This window comes from Myotis davidii, unplaced genomic scaffold (genome assembly GCF_000327345.1).
Source record: "Myotis davidii unplaced genomic scaffold, ASM32734v1 scaffold174, whole genome shotgun sequence".
In the NCBI taxonomy this organism is placed as follows: Eukaryota; Metazoa; Chordata; class Mammalia; order Chiroptera; family Vespertilionidae; genus Myotis; species Myotis davidii.
The window spans coordinates 6,220,876-6,233,902 of NW_006289087.1; the positions used below are offsets into that span (position 1 = coordinate 6,220,876).

General features: G+C 49.2%; 1 protein-coding gene across 1 annotated transcript in view; it reads left to right on the forward strand.

The window, feature by feature from the left end:
- USH2A (Usher syndrome 2A (autosomal recessive, mild)) overlaps positions 1 to 13,027 on the forward strand; it is a 442,266-nt gene that overhangs the window by 399,511 nt on the left and 29,728 nt on the right. The window contains 5 exon segments of the mRNA XM_006761291.2: positions 146 to 373; positions 1,330 to 1,478; positions 1,514 to 2,845; positions 4,197 to 4,518; positions 12,640 to 12,849. Coding sequence (XP_006761354.1) covers positions 146 to 373; positions 1,330 to 1,478; positions 1,514 to 2,845; positions 4,197 to 4,518; positions 12,640 to 12,849 — 2,241 coding nt within the window.

Genomic DNA, 13,027 nt, shown 5'->3' on the forward strand with positions numbered 1-13,027 from the left:
ACAAGAAAAACATCCCTTTGTTTTCTTAATAATTCAAACCTCTACTGTGGTATTTGTCTGCCATCACCAATGTGTCTGACTGAATGACTTCCCAGCTGTCCGTAGCCGTTTGTAAGAGCAAACTAACCTGTCCGTTTTCTTACAGGGAACAAGCCATCAGGCCCACCTGTTCGGGTTAGAACCCTTCACAACGTATCACATTGGTGTTGTGGCCGCCAACGAGGCAGGAGAGGTGTCCAGCCCCTGGACCGTGATCCAGACCCCGGAATCTTCCCCGAGTGGACTGAGCAACTTCACGGTGGAGCAGAGGGCGGGCGGCCGGGCCTTGCTGCTGCGGTGGTCAGAGCCCTTGCGGGCCAATGGCGTGATTCAGGTAACACCTCAGAGATGGAACCAGCCTCATTTTCCCCAAAGAGCAGTGGGTACTATGGGATGGAAATGTGCTCTGGGCTTGTATGAGGAGTGTTCAGATGTGTCCCCTCAGAACCAAAACAAAATACTTCTCTCCCACAGAACAATTCTTGTATGGCCTGTAAGAGAATTAATACAGAGGCGATTTCCAGCTTCTCATCATCCAAAGTGGTATCTGAATTTATGTATGAATGTATATGTGTGTGTGCCTACACACACATACACACACACACACACACACACACAGCCCTGGTGCCCCGGTACGAATGCTGAAGCACTGTAATTCCATTTCCCAGGAAATGTCATGGGAGATGGGCATGTGGATGGGACCTACTTAACCTACTCAGGATGAGCCAGGGCACTTAGTACCTGTAAGAGAGGGAATTTCAATGCTATTCCCTCCTTTTAAAAAATAAAATATTTTTATTGATTTCAGAGAGGAAGGGAGAGGGAGAAAAACATCAATGATGAGAGAGAATCATTGATCGGCTGCCCCCTGCATGCCCCCTACTAGGGATTGAGCCAACACCCCAGGCATGTGCCCTAGGGGGAATTGAACCTTGACCTCCTGGTTCATAGGTCAGCGCTCAACCACTGAGCCATGCTGGCTAGGCTAGTCCCTACCTTTTAAAAAATACAAATAGCAGGAAACCCCACAAGCACTCATTTAAATCAAAGATTCATGTTCTGCAGCCCATAGCTTGTAAGTATATGCTAATCGAATATCCAACCTTTAAAAAAAAACAAAGAAAAACATTGCTTCTCTTTCTATGGACTTTACATCATATTCCAAAAGTTAGTATCAGACCATTCTTTCCGGATGAGGACTAGCAGTGGGGCAGGTTAAAGGGACGAGGTCGCCGCACCAAAAACCAAATGCCACCCGTCACCCTCCCTCTGCGTCTCTTCTCACTGCAGACCTACAACATCTTCAGCGACGGCGGCCTGGAGTACGCGGGCCTGAGCCGCCGGTTCCTCCTCCGCCGCTTCTCTCTCTCTCTCTCTCTCTCTCTCTCTCTCTCTCTCTCTCTCTAATTCTCACCCAAGGATATTTTTCCATTGATTTTGTCTAGGGACGGAAGAGAGAGGGAGAGACAGAGAGAAACATCGATGTGAGGGAAGCACATCAATTGGTTGCCGTGGGCCCCACCAGCGTGGAGCTCACCTGGTCGGAGCCCGTCCACCCGAACGGGAAGATCACCCGCTACGAAGTGATCCGCAGGTGCTTCGGGGGGAACCGGACAGATGCGGACGTTGTCTGCACGGAGTACAAGGCGGACAGGGATGCGTTTGCCTGCAGGGACGCCGGCCTGCAGCCGTGGACGCCGTGCGAGTATAAAATCCACGCGTGGAATTCAGCCGGCCACGCCTGCAGCCCGTGGACCGCGGTGAGGACCCGGCCGGCGGCCCCGGAAGGTCTCTCTCCCCCTGCGATCACCCTGGTGTCTGCGGGTCCCCCGACCCTGCTCATCGCCTGGCTCCCCCCGGAGCAGCCCAACGGGGTCGTCCAGTCCTACCGGCTCCACAGGAGCGGGGCGCCCCGTCCTTTCCGCTTCGACGCCGTGACTTTCAATTACACGGATGCGGAGCTGCTCCCCTTCTCCACCTACAGCTACGCGGTCACCGCCTGCACCAGCGGGGGCTGCGGGGCCAGCGAGCCGGCCCACACCACCACCCCCGAGGCTGCCCCAGTGGGGGTGCGACCTCCAGGCCTCCGGGCCGTCAGTGCCACGCAGATCAATGCGTCCTGGTCACCGCCAGCGGCGCAGAACGGCAGGATCACCACGTATTGGCTCAGAAGTGAGGGCCAGGAGCACCCGGCCGGGCAGGGCCTGTCCCTGCTGGTCGCCCACCTGCAGCCTTACACGCAGTACAGCTTCTCCCTCGTGGCCTGCACCCGCGGAGGCTGCACAGCTAGTGCGCCCACCTGGGCCCGGACCCTGGAGGCCCCGCCCCAGGACATGGATCCCCCAGAACTGCAAGTCACGGGCTCGGAATCCATAGAAGTCACCTGGACGCCCCCCAGACACCCCAACGGCCAGGTCAGGAGTTACGAACTTCGCAGGGACGGGACCATCGTGTACACCGGCTTGGAAACGCGCTACCAGGACTTCACGCTCACCCCCGGGGTGGAGTACGGCTACACGGTGACCGCCAACAACAGCCAGGGGGGCGCCGTGAGTCCCCTCGTCAAAGACCGAACCAGCCCCGCAGCGCCCTCAGGGATGGGGCCTCCGACAGTACAGGCCCGGGGTCCCCAGGAGATCTCCGTGGCCTGGGACCCTCCCGTGAGGACGAACGGCCAGATTGTCAACTACACCCTCTTCGTCCGCGGGCTGCTTGAAGGAGAAACCAGGATCGTGCACATCAACGCGAGTCATCACTCGTTTGGCACCAGGACCCTGGCGGTAAACCAGCTGCAGCCGTTCCGCAGGTGGGTCGCTCCCTCGGGCCTGTGAGAGCAAGTCACCGTCCTTTCTGTGGTGTGAGCCCACCATGGGTGACACCCAGCCCCCCATCTGTGTAACCAGAGGAAATCAGGGAGAAGGAAAGGTGCTGGAGGGAAAAGTAGGGGTGCCCTGAAGTCGGTGGGTGTAGGAACCGAGCCCAAAGCACGCATTTGCAGCCATGGGCACCTACTGCTCACAGAAGCCCCTTTTGTTGGAAGGGGGCAGTCCTACTATGTAAATAGACCTGTGCAGGCGGCAGGAGACCAGCGACCAGACAAAACGTAATTGATTGGTTGAGTTTAACTGGACGGTGATAAGGTGTCTCCGTGATGGATAATCCGGGGTGTGGCTGGGTTACCTCTGGCCCAGAAAGGCCTCAGCGTGCTGCAAGGGAGCCTGTTGTAAAATGTCAAGTATCAGGTGTTGGGGGGTTATGACCAGGCAGGCCTTACCTCCATGGTGCTCCTTCGCGGCCTGGGGACACTCCTGGGGAGTCTGTGAGGCCCAGCTGCAGGGTTCGGGGAGCCCAAGGCTGCTGGAAGCTGTCTGCCTTCTTCATCGCTGGGCTCAGTAATTCTGCAGACGGAAAGGGTTTGGGTGCTGGAGAGAATCCTGAACGGTTATTTATCCCACGCACGCCTGTTTAGGGAACAACGTGCCCACCCTTTCCAGACGGGTGAGCTGCTTTATTTTGGAAAGCTAGGAGGATTTCAGCTGTTCTAGAATTTCTATGAAAATATGACTTTGTAGCTTCTTTCTTTTTTATTTTAGAGAGAGAGGAAGGGAGAGGGAGCGAGAGATAGAAACATTGATGAGAAACAGATAGTCTGCCTCCTGCATGCCCCCTTTGGGGAATTGAGCTGATGACCTTTTGGTGCCCAGGGAAGATGCTCAACCAACTGAGCCACAGCAGCCAGGCAACTGTGTTATTTTTTAGAAGCGTCAGCTATCAATAAGAATAAATATAAACTTACTGGCCTTTTTATCCAAAAAGTCTTGGTATTTTTTATTTTATTCTTTTTCACTTTTACTGATTTATTTATTTATTTATTTATTTTAGAGAGGAAGGGAGAGGGTGGGAGAGAGAGAAACATCAATGATGAAAGAGAATCATTGATCTCTTGGGACGCCCCCTACTTGGGATCAAGTCTGCAACCCAGGCGCGTGCCCTGACCAGGAATCAAACCCGTAACCTCTTGGTTCCCAGGTCGACACTCAGCCACTGAGCCACAGCGCCTGGGCAACTCTTGGTTTAATAAAGATTCTTCAAAAAAAACCAAAAAACACCAAAACTATTTTGCCAATAACGGGTAATTTCTGCCTTGTGTCCTGAAGGTACGAAGCACGGATTCAAGCCTGCACCCTGCTGGGGTGCGCGTCCAGTGACTGGGCATCCGTACTGACCCCCGAGATGGCCCCTGCCATGCAGCCGCCCCCACGCCTGGAGGTGCGGATGGCTCCCGGGGGGTTCCAGCCCACGGTCTCTCTCTGGTGGGCAGGACCGCTTCGGCCAAATGGACAAGTTTTATCCTATGAGTTGTACAGGAGACAAGTAGCAACTCAGCCTGGGCCGCCGAGCCCAGTTCTCACCTATAATGGAAGCGCCAGCTCTTTTATGGATTCCAATCTCCTGCCTTTCACGGAATATGAGTACCAGGTAAGAAACACATATTATCAACCACTCCCACGTCCCCAGTAGGGGGCATGCAGCAGGCAGCCAATCCGTGATTCTCTCTCATCATTGATGTTTGTCTCTCTCTCTCTCTCTCTCTGTCTTTCTTTCTCTCTCCCCCCCGCCGCCCCTTCCTCTCTGAAATCAATCAATCAACATACTTTTTAAATAAATTAAAATAAAGGTTGTAGGCGCACATTGGCGCCTGCCTTTGCAAAGTGCTCACATTTTGAAAAGCCCCTGAGAGAAACCTGTGGCTTAGGGAGATAAATAATATCCTGGCTGCAGAGGGGGCCTGGGGGTGAGCCCACTCCCTAAGCAGCTGTGGTTCTTACCTGGGGGGAGGGGGGGCTCAGTAATCCTGCATCGTAGTCGCACTCTCCCCACCGGCTCCTGGGGACCTGCCAGGACCCCCTTCCATTGCATCAGGGCGACCGTGACTTTATCAGTTTTCCTGAAATGGGCCCCCTTGGACCCATAAGCACCCTCGCCCATGTGGGGTCCCCAAAGGCTCCTGGTGCCTCGTGCCTGGGGGAGGGAGGTGGGGGCTGAGAAGTGACAAGTCAGTCAAGAGGGGGGCAACCCCGTGATTCGCTCTCCTGAGTCTGCCCAGCGGGCGGGTGCTGTGGGAACCCACCCGGGACAGCCGATTTCCCACAGGCCATCTGCCCCCAAAGGGCGCCCTATGCAGGAGAGGAGGGAGGTAAGGGTCGAAGGGGACAAGGGGATCTCACCGTTCCTGCCCCTCAGCGAGGCAGGTCAGCCCCTCTCCTGGCCACTGCCCTTCTCGGGAAGACAGTGACGTGGCCACGTGCCCTCCACCCTCCTGGGATGTGTCTGCATTTCTGTGATGAGCAACTTGCTTCAAAGGGCTGGTTCTCCAAGGCTGCCCCCCCTCACCCTGCCCCTCTCCAGCGCGTTCTCTGCGTCCCATTTAGGCAAAACCTATTGAGCCTGTTTTTTGTTTGGCTTTGGACACGCATGTAATGAGGTATTAGTCTCACGGACGTATTTCTGACCAGCGTTGGAGGCTTCTGTTTGGTTAGCTTATCCCGCAAGAAGGAAGCTGCGCCTGCCCCCAGCTCCCACGGCTCCAGGTTTTAAATGATTGATATTGTCTGACACAAGGCAGCGTATTTGTCCTAAAACTTCAGAGCCTCCGTGCTCCCGCCTGGACTGAAGGCCATCGGACGTTTCCATGAGTAGAAATCTGAATTCTGCGCCTGGGCAGGGACCACGGCATGCTTTTGCCATCACGCCTTCCATTCCAACAGGAGATCGTTTCTTCTTAGTGCGTGTGAGCTCCCTGGTTCACACGTGTGTGCACCTCTCCGCTCTTTTCCTGCCTCTCCTGGCGCCCCTTAGGGCTCTGTTCCTAAGCCCCTATTGCCTGCGGTCCCTCTGGTGCCTTAAAGAGAATTGCACTTCATTACTGGGACTCAGGGTACGTTTCCATTCAGTTCACAATAAATGTGTAGGTCTGTATGAAGCAATCATATCTATAGGTGGAAACAAAAAGTGTTGATGCATTTTTGTAAATCTGATGCCTTCAATTGAGATCTTTAAGAAAGTGGCTGAGGCTTTTTCTTGTAAATTGACTTATCTATCTGTCGATGGGTCTGATCATTACCCAGATGCCTGTCAGTGTCTGGGAAGCTACACGGTTCTCTCCTTGATGCCCATGTCCGTAATGGAAACTGAAAATAAGTTTTGTTTTCTTTGAGGAGCCATTGAATTGCTCCAAGGTTCGCTTCTGCTCATACTTTTGGATGTTTGGAAAAAATTTAATGAATAAGGCAAAGTAGAGAATGCCATTCAGTCAGCAAATTTTGATGTAGAAACAATATTTCTGAAAAGCCAGGTTTCCGTTTATCCTAATCCTTGAAGTTCTAGAATGGAGGAGCCCCCCGAGGAAGGTATACAGAGAGAAGTGGGCTGAACCCAGAATGCTGTGCAGAGTTTGCTCTTGTTGATTCATAGCAGCCAGAGTCACAGAATTGCTATTTAGTCCCGCTCTCTCTTCCAACACTCTGCCAACAGATAATTCCTATATAATAAAAGGGTAATATGCAAATTGACTCTAACAGCAGAACGACCAGGAATGACTGGTTGCTGTGACGCGCACTGACCACCAGGGGGAAGTGCACTCTCACAGGGGAAGTGCCCCTCAGCCAGAGCCGGCTCATGGCTGGACAGCACAGCGGCCGTGGCAAGAGCCTCTCCCACCTCCGTGGCAGCACTAAGGATGTCCGACTAACAGCTTAGGCCCACTCCTTGCCTGGGTGGGCCATCCCCTGAGGGCTCCTGGTCTGTCAGAGGGATGTCTGACTGCCAGTTTAGGCCTGATCCCCTGGGGATCTGTACTGCAAGAGGGCACAGGCCGGGCTGAGGGAGACCCCCCCAAGTGCACAAATTTTCGTGCACCAGGCCTCTAGTATATAATAACCAGTTTTACTTATCTAGTGCTTGCTATGTGCTGAGAACTATGATAGAGTTTTACATGTATGAACTCATGACAGCCATTGAGATAGGGTTATTACCAATAGTGCACCTTAGAAATCAGAACACTCAAGAGGTGAGTTAACACGCCCAAGGAGACAGTGGGTGAGTGGGAGAGCTCAAATTTGAACCTTGAGATCCAGGTTCCAAAGACTTCGCTTAAATTCACTCCATGGTAGCTCCAAATTGCGTTTGCATACAACTCTGGGGCTTTCAAAAGTCTTCATAAAATACTTATAAATTTTCTTTTTTTTAACCACCCAATTCTTCATAAATATATAGAAAATGTATTGCATGTAAATCAGAATAGTCCCGTGAGGTAGGTGGCCAGTTAAATAGAGCTTTGCAACAAGTTACCCCTTGACTGTAGCCCACCCGCAGGACTGCTTATGAAATTAAACCATCTTGCAGTCATGGGAGTTCAGACTCCCTGCCTTCCTGCTAGCCATGAGTCCCTCTGACCACAGCTGTGCCAAAGCCCCGTTTGGCATTTTGCTCCTCGAACATATTCCAAAGCCAAGACAAGCTCCCCGTTCAAAAGGCATTGGCATGAGTGCCCTGGGAAAATCTACTGCAAGGTTGCAGATGAATTGATATGATTTCGTTGATTGGATCTTTTTATTTATGAGGCATAATTTATGAGCGCTGGAGAGCAAACTGCAGTGAGTGATGACTAACCACAGCCCAGGTCATAAATCAGGAGCAGTGAAAGAAATGGTGATTTTGATCGAATCTATTGAATTAGCTGTTGGCCTTCGCCAATACAGGTATTGGAAAGACCTTTTTAATATCTATTTGTCTCCCTCCTGGGAATGTGATAACAGTCTCGTTACATGCCCCCAGGAAACGAATAATTTAATAGTTTGCCTGTTAACATGCAACCTATTTACTCGAGTTATTAATTACGGGCATGGCTGTGCGTGTAGGATTTTTATTTATTTTGGATGTGAATTGTCAGGAAAATTTATTCCCGTGCTCCAGTTTTTCTAAACAGTGACGTGGCCTCCTACTGCTTCTTGATATTTCTGTGTTCTTGGTGGTGTCCAAATGCTTCTTATTTTATCAAAAATTGTCATATTCCACTAGGAAGCAAATAGTGTATCAAAGAGACCTCCGCTGGATCCAGATAGTGTAGAGAGCAGATGCTGACACGTTATGTAATTAAAAATGTTAAGGCAAAATGCAGTTAATTGGTCCTTGCGGGAGGGAAGAGTCAATGAAAAAGTTTTTTTAATGGACAATAGCATAAAGGTGGTAATAATCGCTACTTAGATATTTTAAAACTTAGATCAAAAAGAGAAATATAAACAAGTGAACCTAATATTTTATTAGTTATAGAATTTGTGGTTCAGTGATTTCGGTTCTTTCCTGTTTATTCCTATGGTGGGCCTGGGTTTTCTGTGACATCTTACATTGTACCTCTTTTCATGTTTACAACCAAAACCCGAGAGAAGAAAGCACCTGACCCAGCTGGCACTGACCTGCTCACTTTTACAGCCCTTCCCGGGGAGGTCCCCACCTCTGACAGCTGTCATTGTGCGCTTGTGTGTATGCACACCTTCACGCGTACAAGTGTGTGCTGAGCCCAAATCAGGAAGTTGTTTCAGTGGAAACTTTAATCATCTTTTTTTAATTATAAAAGAACAAATATGTTTGGCAGGGTACTGCAGGTATAAGGACACTCCGAAGTAATCTAAGCTGGGCAGCATCCGTACATTTTTCTCTTGGCCATGGAATTTGTAAACCTTATTTCACCCTCCCTCCCCCATTCATGTCCCTTTTTTCCTGTGAGCAGCCCATACCCAGTGTGTTTATGTTCCCAGGGATCATGGGAGGTACAAATCAAAAGGAATGGCTTGTCGGTTAGGTAAATGGTGAAGAGGTAGGTAGGTAGGTATATACATACATACATACATACATAGATTGAATAGAAAGAGAGAGAGAGAGAGAGAGAGAGAGAGAGAGAGAGAGAGAGAAAGTAGATAATTCTGTTTGTTCATAAGATATTTTATTTCTTGATTTTTGTATTGGTTCATTGAAGTTAATAGATCCCGGCATATTGCTCAATATTTCCCATGCAAGATCTCTGCTTCTCTTTCCCCCCTAAAGATGGACCCAAATCTTGAGGCCATTGTTTCCCCTTAGAGATCATAAGCATAATCTGTTCACATTTTTATTCTGAACCCTGAACTACACTCCACTCCCTTCATCCCTTGTTTTGCTGGAAAGAGACCAAAATCCATGGCAACTTTTGGGTGAAGGACTTTCACCGCAACAGAGCAAGGCAGAGGAGATATCACCGTCAGTCTCTCCTTTCCTTTCCCTCTGGGGGTTTGGTATAACAGGAACACTGCCTTGTGGTTCAAGTCTCCTGGAATCCGTGATGCTCATTATCTCGGCCGGCTTTCCCCTCCTTGTAACTGCTTTCATTTTCAGAGTGGCTCCGTGAATAGCTGGTCCTGCTTTGCATACGCATGTTGATTTATATGAATGCTATTTTGATCTCAAATTGATTGAATACTGAAAAGAAAGACTGGGGCTCGGGGGGCAGGGAGGGAGCACTGTATTATGAAGGTCTCTCCTGAAAGACAAAGGCACTAGCTCCTTCATCCGGTCCCAGTTAGGGGTGGGGAGTTTTTAGAAGAGACTATTTCTGAAGAAATATAGCAAAACGATCATGTTGAGACTCAAAGTAGCTTTAAAATACCAAGGCTTAAATCCCATTTGGAAGTAGGACCCCACCCAGTCAGAGTTCAGGAAGCCATGTGGGTTAGCCCCTCTGGCAGCACCAGGATCACAAAGTCCTCCTGGTTTCTGTGGCCCTAAATCTTCATCAAAAATGAAAGCACAGTGAGCACTAGCTCCTTCACCCGTTCCCAGTTAGGGGTGGCGAGTTTTTAGAAGAGACTATTTCTGAAGAAATACAGCAAAACGATCATGTTGAGACTCAAAGTAGCTTTAAAATACCAAGGCTTAAATCCCATTTGGAAGTAGGACCCCACCCAGTCAGAGTTCAGGAAGCCATGTGGGTTAGCCCCTCTGGCAGCACCAGGATCACAAAGTCCTCCTGGTTTCTGTGGCCCTAAATCTTCATCAAAAATGAAAGCAAAGTGAGTGAGCCAAGCCTGGGCAGCCCCCTGCTAAGCACTTTCTAGGAGTCATCCCCGTTTCCCCTCAGACCTTCACGTCTGCTCTCTCTTATCGGTGCCCAGTAACCAATGGACAACTCGCTGATGCTTTATTTTATTACACCTGCTCTATTCTCCTCCTGTTTTCCCCAGCCATTGCGACCCCCGCTAAAGTTCTGTGTGCCCTTAGATCACCAGCCAAAGCCCTATTCTTAGCAAAGAAGTTGATATCAGTATATGCTCCTTATTTTACATATATTCTTTAAAAGTTTTTTTTTCACTCCTTGTGTAATAAAAATGCCCCTCGCCCCACCCATAGGAAGGTATTTGCAGTGAAAGGGGTTGGTCTGGAGCAGACTGAGCAGTCAGGGACTTTCTTATCAGCCCTGAACTCTGACCTCCTCCCTAACTTCCCCTCTCAGACTGACCTTGGCCCATTCAGAAGGGATTGTAAAAGCAGCTGCAGTGGTTTTTCTTTTCTTTTTTCTAATATATTATTATTGATTTCAGAGAGGAAGGGAGAGGGAGAGAGAGATAGAAACATCAATGATGTGAGAGAATCATTGGTCAGCTGCTTCCTGCATGCCCCCCACTGGGGATGGAGCCCACAACCCCCACATGGGACCGAGAATCGACTGTGACCTCCTGGTTCATAGGTCAAAGCTATGAGAATCAACTGTGACCTCTTGGTTCATAGGTCAAAGCTCAAGCACTGAGCCACACCAGCTGGGCATTACAGTGGTGTCTTGACCTGGACTTGGGTTTCCAGGAGGCCTGGCTCTCCCATTGCTGGGTTTCTTTCTCTGTGCCTTTCAAACCTCCGTCCTCTAATACAACCTAGGCACATCTCTCCATCCTTGCCAGTTAAGAGATTTTAATCCAGAATCACAGGTGTTTGTCTGTGGAGCAGTGATTTAACTTCCTTGATTGCACGTAATTCACTTATGCATGTGGATGACATACAGAATCAAACACACAATAGATTGGAAAGAGCGATAAAAGTGTTTATTGGAGAGCAGAATTCTAGTTTCAGCTCTTGTAACTTCTGTCACTTTGAACAAGAGAACCTCAATTTCCTCACCTGTAAAATGGGCTAATGATACATTACCCAACCACCCTACACGGTTCTGTTGGGAGGGCTAAGTCAGCTAGCGTATGTCCAAGTGCGTTGTAAATTGTAGAGTGTATAAAATGTAGGTAATGATCGTGCAAATGATGAGAGACTGTATCAGAACTCTGAAAAGAGCAAGTTCGGATGTGTAAGTAGGTTAGTCACCCCGTCAGCGAGGGGCTGCAGCATTGCATGTGACAGCCACCCAAGAACATTTCGACATCAGGAGTTTTACTTTTGCAAAGGAATCCACCTCCTTAAAAATGTGTGGAAACACTCTTGGGAACTCCTAAAAACCTCTCCAATGTGTATTCTCTTGAAGATATTATTGATGCCAAAGCAAAACAAAACTAAATTCTCCATGCAAAGTACTCTCCTACAGGTTTTTTTTTTTTTTCTAAATGCCTCAGATTTTGAAAGTTCGGCATGTGTTTGTTTGTTTTTTTGACACAGCACACCTAGAAAGTGTGGACTGTAGAATCAAACCAGCTTTCCAGATGGGTCTTTAAAAGCTCAGGGCAAGTTTGGATGGATAAGTGGGCGGGTGGATGAATGGATGAATGGGTAGGCAGGTGGATGGGTGGATAGGTAGGTAGATGATAGATAGATAGATAGATAGATAGATAGATAGATAGATAAAGGGAAAAAAGACACCAAATGAGAAAAAAAAATTCCTGAAGTTAGACTGCTCAAGATGAAAGCTTACTAAGGAATACTGGTACTCCTAAACACGCAGACAGTCTTCTTGTATTGTCATTTAGATCTATCATTCTGATTGATCACTGTGTAGTTGGCTGTTATTGGGCCTAATTTAACCCTATACACTCACACATCCATCTACTCTGTCTATTGTACCTGACATTCTACAAATTACTTACTCATGCAAATGATGACCCAAGGCAACCTTTTAGGATATTCGTGCTTAATTATACAAATAGTTCTTGATAAATAAGATTATACATCCTTCCATATGTTGATTCCCTCCTTGATGAAAGGAAAATCTAATTTCCATGCAGATTTGGTGGGGACAGTGTTTAAGAATTGCTGAGTTTTAAGGAGTCTGCAGAGCCGTCCAGTTTGCAGAAGCTGACAAAAATCCCGCCACCTCCCGCCCAAAGATGAGCAGTTTTCCATCGAGCTCAAATCAGCCACTGCAGTCGGAAATCAGGGCTCCCCAGCGAGCCCCTCTGTGTTCTCAGGGGCAAAGGCAAAACAAAGAGGAAGGACCCAAACTCCTTTGCGGTCACAGAGTTGCAAGATCCAAGTGTATCTCGTTCCGTTGTGTTCGGTTGCTATGGGTTGCCAACTGTGTTCTTTCAGCCTGAGGTTATCTTGCTGTTGACTGGTCCCAATGATTTCTCTTTGAAGGTCTGGGCAGTGAATTCAGCAGGGAAAGCCCCCAGTAGCTGGACGCGGTGTAGAACGGGACCTGCCCCCCCAGAAGGTCTCGGGGCCCCCAGGTTCCACGCCGTGTCTTCTACCCAAGCTGTGGTCAACATCAGTGCCCCTGGGAAGCCCAATGGCATTGTCAGTCTCTACAGGCTCTTCTCCAACAGCACTGGCGGGGCAGAGCTGGTGGTGAGTACTGGAGTCCCCCTCCCTCCCTCCCTTCCAACTTCCTTCCTTCCTTTCAACTTCCTTCCTTCCTTCTAACTTCCTTCCTTCCTTCCTTCCTTCCTTCCTTCCTTCCTTCCTTTCTTTTTATTGATTTCAGAGAGGAAGGGAGGGAGGGAGAGAGAAACATCGATGTTGAGAA